Source organism: Beauveria bassiana (assembly GCF_000280675.1).
Source record: "Beauveria bassiana ARSEF 2860 unplaced genomic scaffold BBA_S00014, whole genome shotgun sequence".
Classification (NCBI taxonomy): Eukaryota; Fungi; Ascomycota; class Sordariomycetes; order Hypocreales; family Cordycipitaceae; genus Beauveria; species Beauveria bassiana.
In genome coordinates this window covers 177489-200505 of record NW_007930849.1, presented here as the reverse complement: position 1 = coordinate 200505, position 23017 = coordinate 177489, and the positions used below count along the sequence as shown (strand labels likewise).

Sequence of the window (23017 nt, the reverse complement as noted above, 5' to 3'; positions counted from 1 at the left end):
TATGTTAGCCCCGGAGCTTTGTGGCGTTTGTCTGATTCTATACTGTTTCATCTCTCCACGCCGGTTTGCCAATCAGCTAGCCCCTAATGAAATTGGCAACCAGCGTTAAGCGATGCATAACCCACCACAATGAAGTGTTTGGTGTGTGGCACGTGTATCAAAAGAAGGAAGAATCGCCCCGCCAATGCAACATGCCATACTTGTTTAGTCACTTCAGTTTGTCCTATGCGGCGCCAACGTTCATTGTACAATGGGTATAAAGGTGGTAGCTGAATGACATGACATACATCCACGGGCCAGTTGTGGTTTTGCATATTTATTGATCAGGTTTTCATTCTTTGCATCACTCTCTTTTTAGTTATTAGCTGCTTGTTTGCCAGGGACCGTTCCATGCCGGTCTGATTGTTGGTTTGCACCGGCATGTGTTTGTGCAAGCGCTATATCATGTGTGAAATGTGCCTTTCACAAATCCCTCGATGTGTAGCCCCCCTGCGCTTTCCATCTTCTTTAAGTCTGGGTCCGATCTGCAGTATTTACTTCCTATTTGAAATCAAAACAGGATTGCTGTCATCGTCTATATGGTATCTACTCAGCTGCCATAACCCGCTTCGTGGTCAATGCCACGTCGGCCCGAAAAAATCACTCTATATCTTGCCGTGCCAGCTCAACCCGTAAATTCTGGGTTGAACTGATTCATAAACTGCCAAAACGTATTGTCCACCGCAAAGTCTCCGTCAAACTGGCACGACATGCCAAACCCGTCACCTGGCGCTTGCTGCTGCTGCGTGCCGATCAGGCCCAATGCGCAGCCTTCCAGGTCCGACTCGCCGTATTTGGCGACCAGGTCGTTGAAGACCAGATCCGACGTGGGGTAGATGGGCGCCAGCGCGGACAGACTCTCTTCGGGAAGCGACCACGCGTTCACGTCGTTGGCCCACGATCCCGCCGCGCTGTCCTCATCGCTCGTCGAGATGCCCAGCGACAGACCATTCGTCGACGTGTTGCTGCTCATGACCAAACCTGCTCGGTTGCCGTCTGCCGTCTGGTCTGGCGGCGTCGGCTCATCCAGCGGCGCTTCCGCGTCGGGGCTCGGCCCGGGCACCGAGCTGCCGACAGCTTTGATGAAGCGCGCCTGAATGGCATTCAGCACGCCCTGCGCGGCGCGCGCCACCGCATTGTGCTCGCGAATTGCCTCAAACTTGGCAATTGTCCAGTGGAACCGCCGTACCGCGCTGTCGCGCAGCCCGGGATTCTCGCGCGGGAACAGGATAAAGATGCTCGCGACGACGACGACGGCGTCAAAGCTTCCAAAGAAGAGGTGGAAGCCGCGCCACTGAACCAGCGGCAGCCTGTCAAACGTCTGGCGCTGAATGCCGAGCATGTCGACAGCCGCGCGCAGCGCCGCCTCGCGACTCGCGCGCCGGTGAAAGATGTAGGGCCGGTGCAGCGCCATGACGCCAAAGTAGTACATCTGTTCCATGTGCAACCGTGTCTGATGAATCCAGGGCGCGCATGTGGGGTGCTCGTCCCAGCGGCGGTCCGGGTTGGCGAGGCGAAACGCGGCCGGCACTTCGGAGTGGACGGTGCGCATGATTTGGTGCACGTGGTCGACTTTGGAGAAGTCCTTGGGGTGCGAGCCGTCGGGCTCGAGGTCGAGGACGAGCCGCAGCGGTTCGACCAGCTTGAAGAGGAGGAGCTGGCGGGTGATGAGCGTGGGCGGCTCAACCGCATCGTCACGCGGCTCGACCGGCATCTTGGAGAAGTCAGTCGGGGTCGACGCGTCGGTCGGTAGCGAGGGGAGCCCGTGGGACCAGACGACGCTGCCCGGACGGCCTAGGAAGACGGCCATGTTGGCGTCCCTGCGCAGCACCAGTCAGTTCGCCGAATAGGGGAGACGGGAAAAGGTCACTTACCAGGTCACTAGCATCATGTACATCTTCCTTCTATGCAAAATACGCCACTGGTTTTTGAGTATGCTCTCCACACTCGAGTCTTCGGGTTTCGGATCTAGAGCATCGCGGTGCATGCCCAGTTCCTGAGCATCGCGAATCGCCGCTGCAATGCCATGCCACTATTCCATGTCAGTTCCAGCCGCAAAAAAATTAATATAGAAACCATGGACTGCACTTACACACTCAATTACATGAGCCGTATATTTTTGAAACAGTGCTCGTATAAACTGCGCCTGCACCGTTACCTCGTCGAGCGCGCTCTTGCCGAACAAATTTACAATCGCCGCACCCGAATCGCTATAATCCGTCGCCAGGTTCTCAAACGTCATGCCGCCTGCGTACTTGAGCGCGTCAAAGACGGGATCTGGGGTGCCCGGCGGCGGCAGTAGCAGCAACGCCGTGGCGAGAATTTGGAACAGCAGCGCGGGGAAGAAGCGCATCCGTAGCGGCAATCGCTCGGGCGTCGATAGCAACGCAAACGGTAATCGGTTCCACTCTTCAAGCTGCTCGTAGAAGATGCTCTGGTCGAGAAAATTATACTGGTGGTGCAAGTCCTTGAAGTACATGCCGACCAGCCGGTCCACGTACGTTTTGGCGGGGAGTTGCCGCACGAGGCCCTTGTATTTTTCGCGGATCGGAGCCAGCTCACTCTCCGCGGCGGCGGTTTGATGATGTGATGATGATGTGCGACCTCCGGGGCCGGGCTGCTGGTCGGCGGTTTCAATTGTGCGTAGGAGGCTCAGCGTCGAGGGCCGCGTTTGCGAGTAGCCCAGCGCCGCGGCCATGGAGGACAGCGTCGGGTCGTCGCCGGTGCTGTGACAACGATCGGTGGCCTGCTGGCTGGGCGAAGTGCGCGCCGTGGTATGCGATCCGTCGGACGAGTTTGTCGATACGTCGCCGACTTCCTTAAGGTTCTTTGATGTCGGCGCAGCGGCCTCGTAGGCGCAGCTCGCTTCTCGATTGCGAGCGATGCAGTTTCCGCATGGTAGTTCTCTATCGCACTGTATTATCACAGGCAGAAATGTTAGCAAGAGGTAATGCAAGCTGGAAAAGAAAGCCTGAAAGTGCCGGGGATAGTCTTTGCTGTACCTTTTGCTTGCGCCGGTGGCATTCGAAGCAAGAAATGACGACTCGTCTCCTCTTTCTCGTTGGCGGGCGCGACTCGACCATTAATCCAATCATATCGGCCATAGTGGGAGGTTCCTCGTACAAGGTAAATTCGTAGTGGTGTACGCGCAACAATGTACGTCGAATTGTCACAAGACCAAATTCAATCTCTCGAGAAGAACCGCCGTGAATACGAAACAATGCGCAAACAGACCAAGCGACTCAAGGTCTCTAGGTAGTGCCGGTCTGTCGCGAACGGCCAGCTGGTATTGCACTACGAGACGACTTCCCTACGTCGCTGGAGAGGGAGAAGAACGAGATGATGAACGAAGAAGGCGGAAATCGGTTGTTGCAAAGAAAAATTAGCTCCATCCTGTATTATTGTATTATTAATGACGTGACTCGACGATTGCATCTCAAAAAAGGTTGGATCTGTGTACAGCCGTTAACTCCGCGTGTTGGGTGGGGCGGGAGAACTGCCGCTTGGCCCAAGCTGATGGCCAAGACTCTTATTATAAAGTTTGAAGAAAAGAGGTTCCGAATATATGACAAGGCAACCAATGAGCGTGCGAAAACCACTTCGAATACAACCGTTAAATCATATCTCTCGATTTCTCATTCTACTCAGTAAACGAATCATCACGATGCTTTTTCCTTTCAAATGCTTCATGCCTGGGCGACAACGTCTTCCATCTTTCATGTACAAGGAGGAAGCGAAACAAGACAAAGCTCAAAACTCGTATATAGCCCCGTCAAGGCAAGTCATTCAAGACCATGTCGTTAATATGAAAGCAGCCTAATAAGTATAACCAAAGCAAGCCAAGTATATGCAAATCAAAGGCGAAGTGATGCAATCACCGCACTCTTTCTGTGTACGCTTTCCACGCAGCTGACCTATACCGTTCAGCCTCCTCAAAAGGATCGTTGGCCTTGATAATGCCTCGACCGACAATGGCAATGTCGGAGCCGGCAACACCGATGATGCTTGCGGGGGTATTGTATTGCTGGCCTTTGCCGTCGCCCTTGAGCGTGCCGTCGGAGTCGCCTGCGGGTGGCAATTGGCAGCCGGGTGTCATGTGCACAAATGCATCGTCGTCTTGCGTGTTAAGAGCCTCCTGCGACACAAAACCTATGACAAAGTCCTTGTGCTCGCGAGCGGCCTCGACGCAGGCTTGTGTGTACTCCTTGTTCATGAAGTTGCCCTGGCTCGACATCTGCGCTAGGATGAGCAGACCACGCTCCAGCGGGGCCTCCTCGATGCCAGGAAACAGCACCTCATCATTTTCGCTGATGCCCTTATTCATGCGGGGTGATAGAGCGGATTCGTATTTTTGTGTAACTGTGGTGACGGAAACAATGCTCCCTTTGCGACCATCTTCTCGTTGAGGCACAGGGGGAGGATCTTGGGTGGCGGGGGCGACATTCTTTTCCTCGTCCTCATGCTCAAACTGTTCCGTGGTGGGGGTACCGACGGTGACCGATGTTCGCACTTCACAGGGGTAACGCTCAAGCCACCTAGAGGCAGCATTGGCCAGCGAAGTGACAGAAGCCTTGCCAGGGACCATGTTGACATTGACAATGTGAGCCCATTCAATGATGCGTGCGGAGCCACTGGTGTACTGCAGTTCGACAGTATTGCCAATATCTCCAAACTTGCGATCCTCAAAAATGAGGAAGCCATGTCGGCGCGCCAGAGCAGCGAGCTTGGCGCCGGTACCGTGCTCAGGGTGAAAGTCCCAGCCCGAGACCATGTCATGATGTGTTTTGAGGACAACAATAGCGGGACCAATCTTGTCGGCAAAGTAGAGAAGCTCGCGGGCGGTGGCGACATCAGCACTCAGGCAGAGATTTGAGGCTTTGAGATCCATCAACTTGAAGAGGTAGGCATTGAGAGGATGAGTGGCCGTGGCAGCCCTCGAGGCGTAAGTGGCCTTGAGAGTGGGATGAGGCATGTCGGCAAAAATTGAGCCAATTTTGATTTCTGATACAATGAGACGGGTCAATGTCGAGTCGAGATATCTATCTGTGGCTGAGTCGCAGCAGAGCGAATGGACGAGGCGCTGAGGTGAGATTTGGACTGTGAGGCCAGTGGAGCAAGGCTGTGTCAGGACAAGGGACAATGAATCGGGCAACCAAGACGGCCAAAGCTATTGAGTACTGCCGATGCACAGAGTAGAACAAGTTCGAGAGAGTAAAACGCGGGCAAAGTAAATAGAAGAGACGACAAGGTGATGGCAGGAAGAGAGCCTCAAAGGATAGAGTTTTGGCCAGGCGCAGCGGGCGTTTTTTTTTTCGACGACTTTTGTTGGTCTTAGCGAGTGGGCCTGGATATAATTGAGAGAAACTGGGGACAAGAGGCAAACCGGGATTAGTCCAGGGACCAAGATGCCAGTCCAAGCTGGGGTATCGTAGGACCAGATGGAGAGCAAAAAAAGAAACAAGGCTGATGATGGTGTCACAAAAATGCGAGGCCTCTGTCCACTGAGGCGTCTTTTTCCTTCGGTCTGTACAATGAAAAGCAACGCGGCTAATTAAGATGGTACGAGGCGCGCACAAAAAGTGGATGAAAATTGAGCCGTGGAGGGGTTACCGTGGAGGGGTCGCGGTGTCGCAGGCCGGTGTAATAAGAATCGAGATGTGAGCCCTGGTGGAATCTGGTCAACGCTGGAATGCCCTCGTTAAATGAACGGTAGGCTACCGGGGGGAAGCTGGAGTTGAAGGTGTGTTGAGAATAGTGCGGATAGCAGGCAGACAAACAGCGACAAACAGCCTTGGAGATGGGTTGACGGGATCGATCAAAGTGCAAGTCGGGCGTTCCAGGGCAGATGAGTTTTTTTTGGCACCGGTGAGGAGTGGCAATGGCAAATTAACAATTTAGAAAGCAAAGTGAAAATGAGAAAAAAGAAAGAAAAGAGTGGCGAGCGTCGCAAAAAAGAAAAGGTATTATTGATAAAATGTAGATTATGGCCAAGCTAGGAGGTAGGTACATGGTACAAGGGACATGGGAGGCTACGTAAACTGGCAGGTGCAGCTGCAGCGGGTTGAGGTTGTGCCAACCATAACCCAGGGCCCACTTCTATTGACTGAGGGCAGGCGTTGACCCCAGACTCTCGATCAACAAGAACTGAATAAAAAATTCCTCCACCGTCGGCAAATGTCCGAACCCTTCATCACTAAACACTACGGACAACTCTTGCAATTGTCTAATTAGCTCAGCAAAGTATGATATAGTCTGGACCTTGCAAGGCAGACGGCTGGGCAGGTCGAACCAGCCGCCTGAAAGCCCCACCAGGGTACCCGGCCTAGCGTGCTGGGCCAGCCCGGGCCAGGCCAGGCCTGTCCAGCGTTGTTCAGGCCTTGAACTCCACCGTGCGCCACTTTGAACGCCTCACCACTCAGAGGCTCCTTTCTAATGTCGTCTGTACCTGGCAGCTGGCAGTTCGACTCCGAGTCGTCTGCTGCATGCTGCAGATCCCATCTTGTCCTGGCTCAGTGTTGCAATCATTCTGGACCCCTCTCTGTCACAGTGCTTCTCTTTTTACCCTTATTCATCCGTTGATACTTGAATCTGGCCAATGTGCCCGTTCGGCGGGGGCGGCACCTGTGCTGCACCACCACACAGACTGCCGCCCGCCGCCGTCGCCTCACCCTGACAATAACACTCCATGCGCATATTCAGCTTTGCTTCCCGCCCCGGCGACCAGCTTCTTCTCCCTTCGGACCAGTCCGCATTCCTATCCATCTAGCCAGCAATTCAAATCTGCTTCTCATATATCCAGAACTCGCCTCTCCAAACAGGTCAGGCTTCCCAGCCCCGCTAATCCATGCAAGGCGCATACCAGAGAGCTACGAAACTCCAAACATTGCAAACTCGACAGCAGGAAAACAATTCTCAACCACGAACCATTTGTCAGGCTCGAACTATTTCAATACACGCAAATGATAACAGATTTGCCCGCTATCGCAGCGGTGCAACCCGCTACCAGTCACCGTGACTTCACACACTCGTACGCCACCAACGAACTCAACATTGCTGATCGATCAGTTATGCCGCCTCTGCGATACAGCTGCACCAGAAATCGCCATGCCAATGCAGCAATGCTTCGCCATGTGAGACATTCGATAGGAGGCTTGCGCGAATAAATTACAGTAGCTGTCAGGACAACTTCCCACCGTCCGTCGACCTTGTGTCCGGTGTAGTCCAGATTCCAATCGATGCACATACCATGGCAGATGACTTGCCGTCGGCCTACTACTCACCAAAGTTATTACAGTCGGAGTCACGGCATTGGTGGGCTGGCATGACTGCTAATGCTAATCGAGGAGCCAATCGCTACTTCACCATTGCGACGCTACCGTGTCGACTTGGTCTGTCCGCTAATCGAAGTCGCCCAATATAAGTTGCAATTTCCATTTCGACACCGGAGCCTCATTGCTGTCGTACTCCCCATAGTCCCGTCGCATCGCACAAGATGGCGGTTTTATACCGACTTTTTCTCGACGAGTCTCTCTGCCACCCAATGTGATGCACGTAGTCATTGCTTCTGACGCCAAAGCAGTGTAACAGTCTCGGAACACCACATGACGCACTGACGCACCTCTAGTTTCCTGTATAGTGTTCCGGACCTGACGGCTCTCCTTCCGCATTTTTGTTACTTTCCCCGAAATGGGCAGGGATACGCAACACTGATATGTCAGTGTAAGCCAATGGCATAATAACCTAAACGCTTCATGCGTAAACGGCGTCTCTGAACGCAGTGATCATTGTGGCTAAAGCCATGAAATGCTGGCTAGAGCGCCAGGCTACGCCTCCTACGAGTAGCGATTCTAATCCGACGCCCATATTATCTTCGACGTCTGGTGAAACAAAGTGTCCGTCAACTCGAGCTACAGTCATCTTCAGGCAAAGACGCAAACCAAGATTTACCCGTGTCCTGATGCATTGCAATATTGCGCCAGCTGTGTGACACCTCAGGTGTAAGCTGAGACATTGCTAAGGTCTGCCAGTGTCGTCTGTGAGCCGGTCCTAAAAATAGTTGCGGCTTCGAATAGCACATTGCGGCAAGCGGTGATGAATAGATTTACATGTCGTGATATGGACGGGCCGGCAATGGATAAGCTCCCTTCCGGTGCAGCCTCAAATATGACGGCATCAACTGCCGTGCCATGTCAACGCATCGGTACTGCAGTCCTGAGACTTTTTCTGCGCAAGACATACAAGTGGAACATATTCCGTCAAGAAGTCATATGCGTGTGCGAGGCTTTCTAGGGGAAACAGCCCAGCGGAAAATACGATCGTACGGCACCAGGTATCACATGATATGGCAGCCTTGGTATGTCGGGCCTACAAATGTGAAGAAGCTAGCAAATGAAAGAGCGGTGTACCAGCAGATGTCTCTGTATTACACGACTTGAAATTGATTGCAATATATACTTGTTGACTGCCTGGCACCTATAGAAGCTAGAATTTACAAGTCAATACATCAGCTCGGGCTGTCGGTGCGACATATGATCGTGTCATCAGTGCACTGAATGATCATGCTGTCATTCGCTGAGGCAGACTGAAGGTCGTCGCTCGTGGTTTCGGGCGACCTTGGAACAACAACGTCGGCCGCATCGGACAGTAAGCCCTTCTTGATCAAGAAGTCTATGATCGGCCTCACGTTTTGCAAGTGTCCTTGTGCCAGGTCTACTTTCTTCTGGAAGGCATCCACCCGCGCTTCGATCGCGTCCAGCCGGCGCTGCAGTTCGGCCACTTCGGCAATGCGTTCGCTCGATGTTCGAAGTCGGTGGCCTCGAATCGCAGACTCGAATTCTTCCTTCAGGGCCACAGCTCTGTCTATGAGGCGGCGTTGGTCTTGATCCAACTTAGAAACCTTTTCCAAGTAGTCGATTCTATCTTGGAAAGCTTTCCTGGCCTCTCTGACATTATTGGCGTGGAAGCGCTCATAATAGAACACACTTTGTTTGATCGCTGACAGCATGGAAGCACCCACATTGGATGGTTTGCCTCCAGCTTCAGTTGCATTAAAACCATCCAAGGCGACCAATGAGCTTGCAAATGCTGAGACCATTCGCTCAGCTACTGGCAAGTGGTTATTATCCCAAATACGCAAGACAGGCTTGACAGCCAAAACCGGATCGTATCGGCAGTACTCCATGGCTGTGACAGTAAGTCCTAGAAGCTTGTTGATACGAGTCACGTTTGACAGCTCAAATTTAGCTGTACAATCCTTCAGATCGGTAGAGCAACCGATATACAGCGGACTCTGGACCATTATTGTAGTGCTGTTAGGGTCGACGGCTAGTGAAGCATTGGCGCGAAATTGCAGTCTTTCAGCAAGAAGTCTGACTCTTGCAGCATCAGCGGAGTTTGTGATGAATCGCAAGCTTGGAGCTATGGAAATGCGAGTTGTTTGCATAATCCTGTCTTCCATACTCTGTGCCAGCTTGATTTTGTCCTGCTGTTGCAGCGTTTTTGGATCTGGGGCTTGCAAGCTATCCCAGCCGTCGGCGTATTCTGCAATTGCGTCCGCGACTAAGAGAAGCTCGCGACCGCGTAAGAATTTGCCTCTTCGGCCTCTTACTGCGAGTCCAACGGCATAAATGCCAGGGCCAAAGCAATCTGGCCATGCGTTCCTTGGTAGCTCCTGGGCGTCGTAAGCGATTGTGCCCAGAAGCAGAGACTCGATAATGACGGGATTCATCGCCACTGTCAACTTTGGAATAATATAGCCTTTCAGCATATCCTGCTCGAAACAGTCAATAGTAGCGTTGGCTTTTATTTTGGCTAGTTCGAGTCGCCTTTGTACGTCAGGTTCGCGTAGATTTCGGGTCAGCTCGCCGAAGGAGCATAATAAGTGAATCATGCTCTTCCCTTTTCTGTACACTGTAAGAAGCTTGGTAGAGACATTTTCGAGAGGAGCGTCCGCGGAACCGACTTCGATTGTCATATTGTCGTCGTAATGGTTGTAGATGTAGATACAGTGAAATCAGAAGACCATATGCAGAAGCCGTTTGCCTACAAATCCAGTAGCGGCCGCTTCGAAAGAAATTAAGAGAGTGAACATAAAGTGGGTATCAATCAATTGCGGGTGCAACGTATGTACTTTTGCGTTCGTTTGCTTTCACTCCCATCATCTATCCAACAAAACAAGAACTACGTTTTTGCCTTGACTTTCGAAATAGTCCCTCCTCAAAGAAGAAAGAGGAACTCGACTACTGCAACATAAGACACGAACACAAATACAATGTCTCAGAGAACAAACGCCGACCTGCGAGTGCCACGGGGAAATGACCTCACCGCGCAGAGAGTCCTCGCGGTCAGAGATAGCTGGCCACTTTTTGCTGACGAACTGCCCGTGGCCTCATCAGGTCTATGCTGTATGCTAGCTCTGATTAAGGAGATCTACAGCTTTACCAGCGATTTTTGGAATTACGATGACGAGGCCAATCAGAGAAGGGAGCAGCAAAACGCGTTTCTGGCCCTGGCATGGGAAAACCTGTCAAGCACTGAGCCTGGAGCTATGACAGATGTCGTGAATCGAATCTGGGGAAGCGAAATATCTCGTATGTCACCTCTCGATCTCACGTTCAAGAGTATTGTCAGCACTCCGATGATGTGCGAAACACTGTGGTCCAACGGGTGGTTTCGCCCATTTGCAACTCCGCATTGGCGAAACAACCCCATTGGCGCTTCCGGCGATATACAGCCATGGCACAAAGTTGACGAAGACGCACCGAAAGTGGTGCGAGACTTTGTGGAGGAGAAATGTCCTGCCACACCCGAAACCTTTCGGTTTGATGCAACTCCAGAATTGGACCTCAGCGCAGCCGTTGAGGCCCGATTTGGCTGTTGGCGGATTGGCGATCTGCAAATTCTTATTCCCAAATCTGGGTCTTTCTTCTTTTTTGCCACGTTTGATGTCAAGAGTATCACTCGGGACCGCGTGTTGAATTTTGAGCAGATACGCAGTTTCACGTTTCGCGTTCCAGCATTTGCCGCGAAAGATGACTTGCCGGCCCGTCATGCAAGAACCGAGTGTTACAATCTGGCTGCCATTGTCTTTCAAAGACAGCAGCCGACGGACGTCGACAGCATCCGCGTATACGAGGCTACTGGAATGCCTCGAGCTACCGTTGGGTTTGAGAACGTATATGCTTGGCCATCTGTGTGCGTATCTCAATTGCACAATGGCGAATCCTTCTTCGCGTTGTACGCGGTAAGTATGACCGGGCCAATTGAGACCGACCCAAGCTACCCGGAAGATGCGCGGGATCTTAAGCCGGCGGCAGCGCTCTACAACTTCGAACACGCGAAGATGACTCTTGCCGAAGCTTTTGGAGCCCCGTAACTAACATGTAGGAGCGATTTTGACCACCCTAGGATGCATCCAATTTACCGCATCAAGAAAAGATCGGTCATACGAACAAATTTGCAGGAGGGAACATCACCTGAATATTATTATGAGCTATAAATAAGTTTTTATTAAGCCTGACAGCGGATCGACCTATATAATTATAGCTAAAAATTGATGTATTAAGGCTTATAATTTTAAACCTTTGAAATGTCATTTTTTCATCTCGCCCTCCCAGTTGCCAGGTTCAACCCACCAAGAAGAGCACCACTCTAATTGTCAACTGCAACACACGACTTGTCAATCCATATGTAGCTGGATATTGGGTTAGGGCAGCGTTGAGTGTATTCTCGCGCCTGAATGCTTGCTTTGGGCACCCTCTGCAGATAAGTGACTGCGATTTATAGTTGCATCAATCGGCGAGATACAATCTTAGTAGGTAATTGCCGAGATCATATTGTTCATACATTCCTTCTATTATTTTATCGAGTATTACACGTAGTATTACACTAGCACGACACAAGGGGACCGAGATTCGTGATCTTGCACAGACTTCATCATGTCTAGAATTTTAAGCTTTGAATACGTATTAAACAGAAATTGAGAAAGAGTCGAGGCGGATGTGCCACGATCTCCCACACAAATCAAGAGCCCATTCCTGCTCGTGGTATTCTGAACTCAGGTTTACATCTCTCATTTTTTCTCCTTTCATTCTACAATACGCTTTTGTCATACAGGCAGGTAATCCATTTTGTGCGTGGAGGCTGGATTGCACTGCGATTATTCGCCGCGGTTCGCTGCCCAGCGAGCCACGACTATTCAACACCAGGTCGAGAGGACGGATGGGTTTAGTTGCCGGGGTTCTGGGCAACGAAGGAGACACCCTTCTCGATGTTCTTCTTGAGGTCGACGATGCAGGCGTCGAGGAGGCCCTGCTCAGTGGCATCGACCTTGCCGACAGGAAGAATCTCCTTGACACCGTCGGGGCCGAGCTCGACCTTGGAGCTGAAGAACTCGATGCCCTGGTCCTTGTAGAGGGGAGACTCGACAAAGGTGGGCTCGATGACCTTCTCGCCGGCAGCGGCGCGGAGGAGAGAGTCGGCCATGCGGGCACCGGCCATGGCCATTGAGAGAGTGGCAGAGCCAGCACCGTCCTTGGCCTTGACAACCTCATCACCACCAAATTGGACACGCTTGATCAGGTCAGCGTTGGAGCTCAGGTCAGGGTGGTTGCTCTGGCTGAAGAGAGGGACGATGGTGACACCGGAGTGGCCGCCAACGACGGTGATGTTCTCGTCCTTGGGGTCGGTGCCCTTGAGGGCAGAGACGAAGCGGCTGGCGCGGACAACGTCGAGAGTAGTGACACCGAAGAGGGTCTTGGGGTTGTAGACACCCTTGGCCTTGAAGACCTCGGCGCAGATGGGGACGGTCGAGTTGACGGGGTTGGCGATGACGAGGGTCTTGGCCTTGGGGGCGGATTGGGCAACAGCCTTGGCCAGGTCGCGGACGATGGAGGCGTTGGTGTTGAAGAGATCGTCACGGGTCATACCGGGCTTGCGGGGGACACCGGCGGGGATGAGAACGATCTCAGCATCCTTGAGGCAGGCGGCGAGACCCTCGGGGGTGGGGTCGTAGCCGGTGACGGTAGACTTGGTGTTGACGTGGGAAATGTCAGCAGCGACACCTGGCAGTAACTGGTAAGTCGGGGTAGATCAAATGGTAAGGGAGCTGTGCGCATCGCTAGGCATGCATTGCGATCGAGAGAGCAGTCGCAATGCGAAGCAAAGCAGATGCGAACAGGCTATGTGTTTGACGCACCAGGGCCGCCACGGATGTCGTAGAGAGCGAGGTCGGTGACACGGGGGTTCAACTTCAGAAGCAGAGAGAGAGGCTGGCCAATACCGCCGGCGGCACCGAGAACGGCCACCTTTGAGAGCTAGAGAAAGGTCACTGTTAGCAATTGGGCAAGAATATGCGTGCAGCCATAGCGGCCAATGACGCAGGGGAGAGAAAAAGCGTCCGGGTAGCGCCGACTGGGGACTGCAATGGCCGGAAGCTATGGAAAAGACACATACGTTGCGGGCCGAGGCAGAAAAAGCCCGAGTCTGAATTCTGGAAGCAGCAAACATTGTGAGGTGTGAAGGGGAAATGGTGGTGAGAGGATGCAAAGAGGCAATTGGAGAGAAAGAGAACAAGTGCTTGTCGGGAGTGGTTGAGGGAAAAGGTGTCTGGTCCCCGGCGTCTGGTTGCTCGGTCAGATGGGCCCCTGTAGGCCTGGCCTTTTCGGGTGTGGTGGGAACAAAAAGCGCAGGAACTAGCTTCTGCGTGGCTGAGTCAGCCAAGAAGCAACGGGCATAGCTCGGCGGTGCTCGGCTATGCTACCCAACCACACCAACATACGGAGTACTAACCGGGCAAGGGAAGAATAAAATGCTCGACAGTGGTTGAGAGCTGATGCTCTGAGCGGACCCTTGAGACAAAATATTACTACACCTGACCCAGGCTGATCTCAGGCGATGCGCATACCTTGGTCGTGAGCGGGCGGTGCGGGCCTATGACTGCTGGTAGGAGTGACGCTTGCTTATTACAACAATTGCAACAATTAAACAATCGCGATAATCAAAGTAATTGCAATGATGATAACGAATGCGACAAATGCGGCAAATGCAGCAAATACAGCTGATGCCGGTTTCGTCTGTTGCTCTTAGCAGTTCTCCTAGCGTCATTGGCGAGTGACACATACCGGCGGGGCACAACCTCACCTTTAGGTACTTCATCAAACAACACCACCACCATACTTATACGTTACGCACCCATCACAGCCAGTTCATCATGTCGCGGGCCCAGCTGTCGCAGCTGCTCCCCCTACCCGACGACGAGCTGCAGCAGGTCCTCGACTACGCCGCGACGCTCTCCAAGCCCGACGCCGCATCCCACTTTAGCAACCTGCTCGGTGACTCGCCCCTCGCCGTAGACTTTATCGCATCCTTCAACGCCCGTCGAGAGGCTCCTTCTGCCACCGAATCCACTGCAAACATCACTCCATCATCGTCTAGCGCCGTACCAAAGTCGAAGCGCGGCGGTGCCAAGAAGAAAAAGGCGGCGCTGCACACTCCGCAGGCTCGCCTAGTCGATTCGTACATTGGGCCGTCCGCGACGGCGTACAGTAAAAAGGACACGGATCTCGAGTACATTTCGCAGCGGACGAGCGCGCCGACCAGCAACCATGCATCACGGGCCGCTACGCCGCCCTTGACAGCCGCCGCCGCTGCACCGAAGCAGCATCAACAACAGGCTCCGAAGCAGCACGCCTCGTCCGCCGGCTTCCTCATCTCCGAGTCCCTCTCCAAGCCCAAGTCTAAATCCAACCCCAGCACGCGCAGCTCCACGCCGAAGCCTTCTGGAGCGACCAAGATCACCCTCGCCGGCGGTACTCCCATGGCCGGGCAGGCCTCGGCCACGGCCGACCTCGACGCCGCCATCCGCGCCCTCGAGCTCTCTACGAACCCGTCTGTCGACTCCGTTGCCTCTCGCCGCTGCCCCTGCGTCGCTACGCGCCATCCGCTGCAGACGGCCGCCCCCAACTGCCTCTCCTGCGGCAAGGTCATCTGCGTCCGCGAGGGCCTCGGCCCCTGCACCTTTTGCGGCACGCCGCTGCTCGCCGCCACCGAGGTGCAGGCGCTCGTGCGCGCACTCAAGGACGAGCGCGGCCGGGAGCGCATGGCCGCGCACGCGTCCACACATCGCCGCGCGGAAATCTCCCAGAAACCCGCGCCCTTTTCCCAGCCCCGCGGCAACTTTGGCACCGCTGTCGTCGAGGCCGGCCCGTCGCTCGCAGAAGCCAGCGCCGCGCAGCAGGCGGCGCGCCAACACCGCGATAAGCTGCTCAACTTTCAGGCGCAGAATGCGCAGCGCACGACGGTCCGCGATGAGGCGTCCGACTTTGACGTGACAGCGGCGCGCGCAGGCACCGGCGGCAACATGTGGGCCAGCCCCGAGGAGCGCGCGCGCGAGCTCAAGCGGCAGCAAAAGATTCTCCGCGAGATGGAGTGGAACGCGCGGCCAGAGTACGAGAAGCGGCAGCAGGTTATGAGCATCGACCTCGTCAACGGGCGCGTCGTACGGAAGATGGCTCCCGTCGAGCGTCCACGCACGCCCGAAGAGGATTCGAACGGGCAGGAGACAATTCTCTCACAACACGCGGCGCTCACGAGTAACAGAGACGGCGGCGCGTTTAGCAGCAATCCGCTGCTTGGCGCGCTCATGAAACCCGTCTTCACGCCAAGCAAGGGCAAGGAGACGGCCACGGCCGCGACAGCCGATGCTGCCGATGACGAGGGCGGGAAGGAGGCGGCGAGACGGCGGCGAGAACGGCGCAAGGGCTGGCGCAGGGTGCAGGATGATCAGGATGACAATGAGGGGCTGATTCTGGACGGCGGCATCCACGGGCATGCGATTGGTACGGCCGGCGACGAGCCAGAGTGCGGATAAGGTTAGATGATTGCATTACATTCGGCGTTCTTGCTTCTCTGTTCATACATATAAAGCTGCACATAAGTCGCAAACATTGCGCCATTGACCTTTCTCGAGTTTGGTAATTTTTCCATTTATTAAAAAGTAATAAGACGTCGGTGCCAATTCAACAGGCGTTTATAAAGACGACAGTATGTATACAAATCTAGCTTGTAAAGAAGGAATACAGAAAAGTACGTGGCAAGGAATGTTGAAAAACAAAAAGAAATTGCCCCGAAAACTTGCAAACATTTGCCGCCGATAAAAAGGAACCAACCAGCCTTTTTTTAATGTATGCACCAAATCGTGCAATCCCATCTCCCATTAGCTCAAGCGTCCATGTCTTCTCCCATCAAGCAGCGTCCTTCGTGAATAAATTTTGGTTTGGCGTAAGATTAAGCCTTGTTATAGTTCCAGCCATGAGATAGCCCGAGATGAAGATAAAATGCAAATGTCAGAGGGCAGCTGACTTGTGGCAGGAGTGCTTGCTCCCTGTTGCCAGATCGGGTTTCCAAAATAACGCCCAACGTGCCCAAACGGTCTATATTGCGACACAAAGCTGCCGACGCTTACAGACGCTTGGCCTTGGGCTTGCGAGGCAGGCCCTGGGCCTTTCGAGCCTGGATGTCAACCTCGGCGAGCCACCTGCTGGCCTTGACCAGCTGGACGACATTGATGACATTCTTGGCAAACATGATGGGAAAACTGATGCCGGCGAGGATCCAGGGAACGGTAGAATCCATCTTGTTGGCACGAGCGAGCTCGAGTGCGGCGGCGCTGTAGGGATCGGGGAAGAACTGTTTGAGCAGCGAGGCGTTCATCTGGGCGCCGGCCTGGATATGAGTGCCGCTAGACTCCTCGACTGACTTGATGAGGTGAGGAGAGAGGAGGGGCGAGGAGAAGGACAAGAGGTAGAGGGCGATGAAGAAGAGCTCGTTGAGACCGCAGAAGATGAAGAGGACGGTCTAGTAATGTGTGTGCGGTTAGCAAAGCTACGAGATGGCAAGGCTAGTCTATAAGGGGACAAACCTTGTTGGTGTAGTAGAGGTTCAAGAGCCAGCTCTTGCTCTTGTCAATGTTCTTGTGGCTCGAGTCAGCACCGCCAACGACGAGCGTGACGTACATGTGCATGTAGTGGCTGGAAAAGTCGAGGGCGATAAGGGCCTGGAAGAGAATGGCCCAGCGGGGAAATGCCGAGGAGAGGAAGACGAGCAGGCACGAGGTGGTGCAGCGATCGGTCACCATGTCGAGTACGGCGCCGAAGCGGGTCGACTGCTCAAAGAGGCGGGCGGCATAGCCATCGAGGGCGTCGAGCAAGCACGAGATACTGTAGAGGAACGCGCAAGTTCGTGGATGGAGGGGCATGTAGTAAAGCGAGGCGATGGCGAGGACGATTCGCGAGTAGCCTGAGCAGCAATATCAGTTAATGGGTGATACTCGGCCAAAGGGGCAAGGCAGCGAAGGCGGGCGCAGGATACGCACCGATGAGGTTGGGCCAAAAGAGAAAAATGTTTTCGCGCTCCTCATTCTTGTCATCAGCACTGCTGGCGACGAGGTCGGCGTGGGCAGAGCCGTTGCCGTTCATGGCGACAACGCCGTTGGTCTTGAGCTGCTCGTCATCGGACAAGGATTGGGCGTCGCGGTTTCGCGCGGATCGTCGTCGTGTCGAGCGGCTAGACATGTTGACGTGCGTATGCTCTTCGATGACGAAGGTTATGGAGGGCGTCGAGAACGAGTGGCAGTGTCGGAATGGGCGGCTTGAGGGTGCGACCGATGGTTCCGTGTACGGGCAGGGGTAGTGGTTGAAGCAAGGGACCCAACGAAGCTTTATCCTGTCGAGAGTTGTTGCGCACAGATGCGAATGCGGGGAAATGGATGCCCGATGTCGATGGCTGAGAAAAGAGAAATCAAGAATAGGGTGAAAATGTTGATGTGATAAATGAATAGATAAGGAGTGGACACGAAGTGAAGGTGGAAAGAGAAGAATTATTAACAAGAGCTTCAAGGTGTTGACGATCAATCTAAGGAGGGAGCCACCTGTACTAACTAAAAATTATAAATTACCAGCGAGTCCTTCGCCCACAAGTGGCGGCGGCCTCTGCAAGCCAATTTATTATGAGGGAGCGAGGCCTCACACCAGCCACAAACTTAATTGACAAATATCTAACTTGGCCTTTCGCCATTACGCTGCTTCTCTATTTACACTGCAACTCTACGCTACTCTCTACTACATAATAGAGAGGATGAAAGAAATGCAAGTAATGTAATGAATGAAGTATAGCTAACAGGCTTGAGGGACTTTCTCGGAATCCTGGATCTGAATGTTCAAGGAGCGTCTGGCCCGAAATAACGAGCGCAATCCAGAAAAGTTTCGCCACAAGGGCTACGCCAAGCTTTCAAAAGCTTCACCGGCAAAACAACCGAGTTGTCAAATAAATGTCGGCCAGTGTCTTCGACTTGAACATGTAACGCAGCGAAAAACGCCAAGTCTCTGAGCGTGCCCGGAATATTCAGGACCCAGATTGGCTGCAATATTTCGCCGAAACCTGGTCCAAATCCCCTTTCCAGCGTGTCCGCCACCACCACGTCTACGAGCTGCGTTCTTCCGCCGTCATGAGTTATCATAATAGCTTTGTGTATCCAGGCTGCGGCCATAGAACGCTGAATGTTCTCACAGTCAGCATCAGTCAAATGCAGCGTCTGCGTCGCGGGCTCGATTTGGTAATGACTCTCCAACGCGGACACAATGTTGGACACATGAGCGCATTGGGCCATGTCCAGGGCGCAGTTTGGAACATCCATCCATATTGCCAGCATATCCTGTAGCTCGCCTATTCTGATGCCCGGATTCAATTTCTGAGCCAAATGCCAAATCATCAGTGTGATCCAGGGAAGGCCATGGTTGTACAAGTGGCGCGGCATGTTGGCATGACCTTGTAGCTTCAGAACGAGCGCATCCACCGCGCGTTGGTATCGCTTGGCTGGCAGCATTTTGACGGAAGAAGGGTTTGTTCACTACTCCAAAGTTGCACATTGCAAGCGCTCCGATGCGTAGAATAGCACATCTGGCAGTTACGCTGGTGTCTGGCAGCCGCATTCCATGAAAGACGAACCACGCGAGATGAAAGTCGTGGTCCATGAGCACAAGTAATTTGGCCAATGTGTCTGCGTCTTCGCATGCAGTGTATGCTCTTTCGAGCCCCCCGATTTTTGCCTGTAGAAACCCCAAGATGGCGAAATGTAGCATGACCGTTTGGAGTACGGTGGGCTTCGTCATGAAGCAGCTGGATAAAGCTGGCAATCTAAATTCTGTGAAATGAAGAGCAAGGTCTGCAAGAAAGCCCCAGCTCTGTGCACTATCCACAAGACGTCTTGGAAGCCGATCTTCCACATCCCGATCCGTAATGGTTACTTTAGTGTTTGGGTGGCATTGATATCAGTATGATATCATGCACTCTGCCTCATCCCTCATAAGCACCTGCCTCTCGTAGACTATGCGGCTCCTATTCCAGGTAGGCTTGTCTTTCAAGCCTTCGATAAAAATGTGGCATACGTGATCAAAGTAGAGCGGTACTTGGCAGCTCTCGGTCATGAACAAAATGACACCTTCCTCTGTGTTGGGCTCGGGCAAGCACTTTTTCGCGATAAAATCAGCGCGCGCTATCTCGTTCCAAAGACAATTTTCTTGTAATAGTTCTCTCGCCATTCTTCGCAAAATCTGATACTCAGTGCGCCTGGTGCAAAAAATTATCACCATCTTTCGTCGCTTGATGACTTCAGTCGCCTTCTCGACGACATAGTCGACAAAATCGCTCGAGGCGATGGATACGAGTTGCAGCTTATCAGCCATCATGTCGAATTGAGGAATAGTCACTTGCGTAAACTCTAGCTTCGGACAAATCAGGCCCAGGGCATTGGATAATGGCCCCAAAAAATGCCGGGGAAGTGATCATTATCAAGCATCGACATTTGGCTTTGAACGCCTTTGTCTTGACAGCATGCATGATTTGCAAAATTGCCAAACAAAATACTGCCGAATAATACATGTCGTGCTGACAGAATAAATTGACAGATGGTTTCTGCCAATATACACAGTCTGTCGATCGCAGACACTCCAAGAGGGACTGATAGCTGTGAACGGCGACGCGCGTGCAGCTGCGCAGCATATCGCCCTCGTCCTTGTTGACTCTCGTGATGAGCAGTCTCCGCTCGAGTTCGGATGCCACAACAAATATCGAATAGTTATTTGAATCGAGTTCGTCTGCTGATTCCTTCAAGAGCAATCGTAATTGCCCAGTTCGGTCCACATACGTCTGGAGTTTGGTCCAAGCAAACATTACGTCTTCTGGGCCGTTGAGCCATTTGGTGTGAGTCGCCATTCTGGTAGAAGAGTGTTAGCAATGAAGAGTAGATTGATCATTGAAGAATACTTTATATATCATAGAAAAATTTCGATCTTCGTAGATTAAAGTAGATGTTGTGCAGTGAGAGATGTTGTGCAGTGGGAGATGTTGTGAGGGTAAGATTAAGGTGCGCAAACGGAAGCGAATGAAAAGTCAGATGCATTAGGCTACAATGTCGTCTAGCTGTTTTTTCTCCATTTTCTGCGCCCTAATTCACGCCGCAGCTCATTATCAGTTTCCTAACAGCAAGACCGCTCATTGATCGCGCACCCTGACGTCTTGAGATAAAAGCTTACGATGTTATAACAAAGGAATCACAGAGAGAAGCCACGAAAGAGGAATGCATTCATTAAATATAATGTCAAGCAGTTTATGCCAACATCGTTTCCCCCAAATGTAGTCTCAAACCTCGTAACATTTATTCCTCGTTGCATGCTCGAGATCACAAGTGTCGTCTAAATTCGCATCGCAGCAGACTTGACTCCGCGTCGTGTAGGAACGGTCTTGGTAATCTTCTTTCCGCTCCCGGAGGGTCGCCTACGACGTTGAGAAGAACCGGGAAGTCCAATCCCTGTTCGCATGGAAGTTCGAAATCCCATGGTTCATGAACAGGGACAAGCGTTTCATAGACCTTTTTATTTTCGGCCTCCTTGGCCTTTCTGACCTCTTCCTCCTCTTTGGCCTTTTTGGCCTCTTCGACCTCTTTGGCCTTTTTAGCCTCTTCGGCCTCTTTAGTCTTTCTGGCCTTTCTGGCCTCTTCTTCCTCTCTGGCCTTTCTAGCCTCTTCTTTCTCTCCGGCCTTTCTAGCCTTTCTAGCCTCTTCGGCCTTCCTGGCCTCTTCTTCCTCTTGGCCTTTCTGGCCTTCCTGGCCTCTTCGACCTCTTTGGCCTTTCTAGCCTTTCTGGCCTCTTCTTCCTCTCTAGCCTTTCTGGCCTTTCTGGCCTCTTCGGCCTTCCTGGCCTCTTCTTCCTCTTCGGCCTTCCTGGCCTCTTCTTCCTCTTCGGCCTTCCTGGCCTCTTCGGCCTTTCTGGCCTCTTCGGCCTTTCTGGCCTCTTCGGCCTCTTCTGCCTCAACACTCGCGGTGAGAGAAACCCCCAGCTCGACTTCTTCCGCATCGTCATAATCGAGTCGGGGTCGTTTGAGAGTTCTCTCCACCGGGGCCTGTTGCGGCCGTTTTCCATCTGCCCGACATTCGGGCGTTGCTGGCACCTCCAGCAACCGCGTCTGTCCCGGAGTAACAGAGCCTGACATAGATGATTCGTATGCCAGATTGTCACCCTGATCATCAGAGATATCGGAATCGGTATCGAGAGCCGGATCAGCATCAGACCCAACATCTGTCTGAGCTGCACTGTGAGGCGCGATGAGAGAAACAGTGTCATCACCTCGATCGTTTCGAGATAGAACATGCTCGTGAAGCAGCATTCGCCTACACTCCTCTAGCATGACTTTCTCGTGGAAAGTATCAAGTTCATTGCCGGCCGGCTGCATCCCGCGCATCGGTCTAACTGCCATTGCCATCTTGTAGTACATTTCTGTCGACAAGCTAATGCAACATGTCTCCGAGTCAGACAAGCTGTCGAGAGCCTGGGTCAGAGCGGCTAGATCGTCAGTGGTCACGTAGTACGGAGAATCGGCGGCAATTTGCTCGCGTCTCTCCTTCACAATATTTTCCAATGCATCAAATACATTGCTCATATGGTACGTGTGGATATACTCACCCTTCACAAACAGAGATGCTCGCGTTTCGGCATGAGCCTCACGCGGAGATGCTCCGCTTTTGACAGCGCTCTGGATTCCTTCCGAGAATGAGTCAGTCCCGCGCATCCACCACTCTCTTTTATCTCGCGTGCGCAAAATCACGGCGTATTGGAGTGCTGTGGCAAGACAGTCAGCTCGACCGCTGGGTTGCTTGGTATCCCACGCTTGATGAGTAATCAGTTGACTCAATCTGTCACAGAACTTTCGTGACCAGGCTTTCAGAGGGTGTGGCGTGTAGTCCAAGTCCCTGCTCTTGGAATCCAAAGCGAAACAGAGCTGCGTCTGGACCCCAACGATGTCGCGGGGGCTACGCCCAGTATACAGTAATGCCATTTGGAAGAGGCTCAAGTAATCGTTTCTGAGCGAATCGGGTAGAACCCAAACGTTTTTTGTATTCTCGAGTACCTCTTTGGCGCGCTTCTCTAACTCCGGCGTCCAATTGGTTGAGTCCGCCACACTGATAGCGGGGACAGAAACCTTTTCGTTTGTCTCCTTCACTCTCTGGCGCTGTTTATCTGTCATGGTCTCGATGACATCTTGGTCCAAGTTCTGAAGATAGTCGCTTGTTTGTTGCCTGGTGCCGGTAGGGCGGGCAGAAGATTCGGGTTTGACCATGATTAAAATTCCTAGTCGAGATTAGCGACATCACTCAAAAGTAGTGTTTGAAACGGTGGCAACCTTGGGTATAAAGAATTGTTGGGGTACGTTTCCGAGTATGCCAAGAGTGAAATAACGTCTAAGAGTAGAAGAATTTCAACAATTGCTTTCACTTACTTATTACCTAGGTAGGTATGACAAACGCGTCAGTATGGCAAGCGCGCACCCGGCAGGCAATCCTCACCTGGGCGACACGGGATTAAAGAGACCTAGCGAGTATCCTACTTGTACCACTAATAAAAGATAGGGAGTATCCTCCTTCGCCCAC

General features: G+C 52.7%; 10 protein-coding genes across 10 annotated transcripts; 2 read left to right on the top strand and 8 right to left on the bottom strand.

The window, feature by feature from the left end:
• Positions 1-664: 664 nt before the first annotated feature.
• Positions 665-3143, bottom strand: BBA_05407 (fungal specific transcription factor; the record flags this gene model as incomplete). Its single annotated transcript, XM_008600504.1, has 4 exons — positions 665-1859; positions 1914-2071; positions 2132-2953; positions 3042-3143. The coding sequence occupies 4 exons, from the start codon at positions 3141-3143 to the stop codon at positions 665-667; spliced, it is 2277 nt and encodes a 758-aa protein (XP_008598726.1).
• Positions 3144-3913: 770 nt separating this feature from the next.
• BBA_05406 (orotidine-5'-monophosphate decarboxylase) lies at positions 3914-5011 on the bottom strand (the record flags this gene model as incomplete). Its single annotated transcript, XM_008600503.1, has 1 exon — positions 3914-5011. The coding sequence occupies one exon, from the start codon at positions 5009-5011 to the stop codon at positions 3914-3916; it is 1098 nt and encodes a 365-aa protein (XP_008598725.1).
• A 3531-nt stretch (positions 5012-8542) lies between these two features.
• Positions 8543-10012, bottom strand: BBA_05405 (uncharacterized protein; the record flags this gene model as incomplete). The annotated part of the gene is made up of 1 exon (XM_008600502.1): positions 8543-10012. The coding sequence occupies one exon, from the start codon at positions 10010-10012 to the stop codon at positions 8543-8545; it is 1470 nt and encodes a 489-aa protein (XP_008598724.1).
• Positions 10013-10309: 297 nt separating this feature from the next.
• BBA_05404 (uncharacterized protein) lies at positions 10310-11413 on the top strand (the record flags this gene model as incomplete). Its single annotated transcript, XM_008600501.1, has 1 exon — positions 10310-11413. One exon carries the CDS (start codon positions 10310-10312, stop codon positions 11411-11413), a length of 1104 nt encoding a protein of 367 aa, XP_008598723.1.
• Positions 11414-12264: 851 nt separating this feature from the next.
• BBA_05403 (malate dehydrogenase-like protein) lies at positions 12265-13545 on the bottom strand (the record flags this gene model as incomplete). The annotated part of the gene is made up of 3 exons (XM_008600500.1): positions 12265-13100; positions 13235-13352; positions 13492-13545. The coding sequence occupies 3 exons, from the start codon at positions 13543-13545 to the stop codon at positions 12265-12267; spliced, it is 1008 nt and encodes a 335-aa protein (XP_008598722.1).
• Positions 13546-14248: 703 nt separating this feature from the next.
• BBA_05402 (C2HC5 finger protein) lies at positions 14249-15907 on the top strand (the record flags this gene model as incomplete). The annotated part of the gene is made up of 1 exon (XM_008600499.1): positions 14249-15907. One exon carries the CDS (start codon positions 14249-14251, stop codon positions 15905-15907), a length of 1659 nt encoding a protein of 552 aa, XP_008598721.1.
• A 590-nt stretch (positions 15908-16497) lies between these two features.
• BBA_05401 (CDP-alcohol phosphatidyltransferase) lies at positions 16498-17609 on the bottom strand (the record flags this gene model as incomplete). Its single annotated transcript, XM_008600498.1, has 3 exons — positions 16498-16893; positions 16958-17334; positions 17411-17609. 3 exons carry the CDS (start codon positions 17607-17609, stop codon positions 16498-16500), a joined length of 972 nt encoding a protein of 323 aa, XP_008598720.1.
• A 644-nt stretch (positions 17610-18253) lies between these two features.
• Positions 18254-18919, bottom strand: BBA_05400 (uncharacterized protein; the record flags this gene model as incomplete). The annotated part of the gene is made up of 1 exon (XM_008600497.1): positions 18254-18919. The coding sequence occupies one exon, from the start codon at positions 18917-18919 to the stop codon at positions 18254-18256; it is 666 nt and encodes a 221-aa protein (XP_008598719.1).
• A 445-nt stretch (positions 18920-19364) lies between these two features.
• BBA_05399 (uncharacterized protein) lies at positions 19365-20307 on the bottom strand (the record flags this gene model as incomplete). The annotated part of the gene is made up of 2 exons (XM_008600496.1): positions 19365-19817; positions 20020-20307. 2 exons carry the CDS (start codon positions 20305-20307, stop codon positions 19365-19367), a joined length of 741 nt encoding a protein of 246 aa, XP_008598718.1.
• A 466-nt stretch (positions 20308-20773) lies between these two features.
• On the bottom strand, positions 20774-22707 carry BBA_05398 (uncharacterized protein; the record flags this gene model as incomplete). Its single annotated transcript, XM_008600495.1, has 2 exons — positions 20774-21157; positions 21211-22707. The coding sequence occupies 2 exons, from the start codon at positions 22705-22707 to the stop codon at positions 20774-20776; spliced, it is 1881 nt and encodes a 626-aa protein (XP_008598717.1).
• Between the last annotated feature and the right edge of the window lie 310 nt (positions 22708-23017).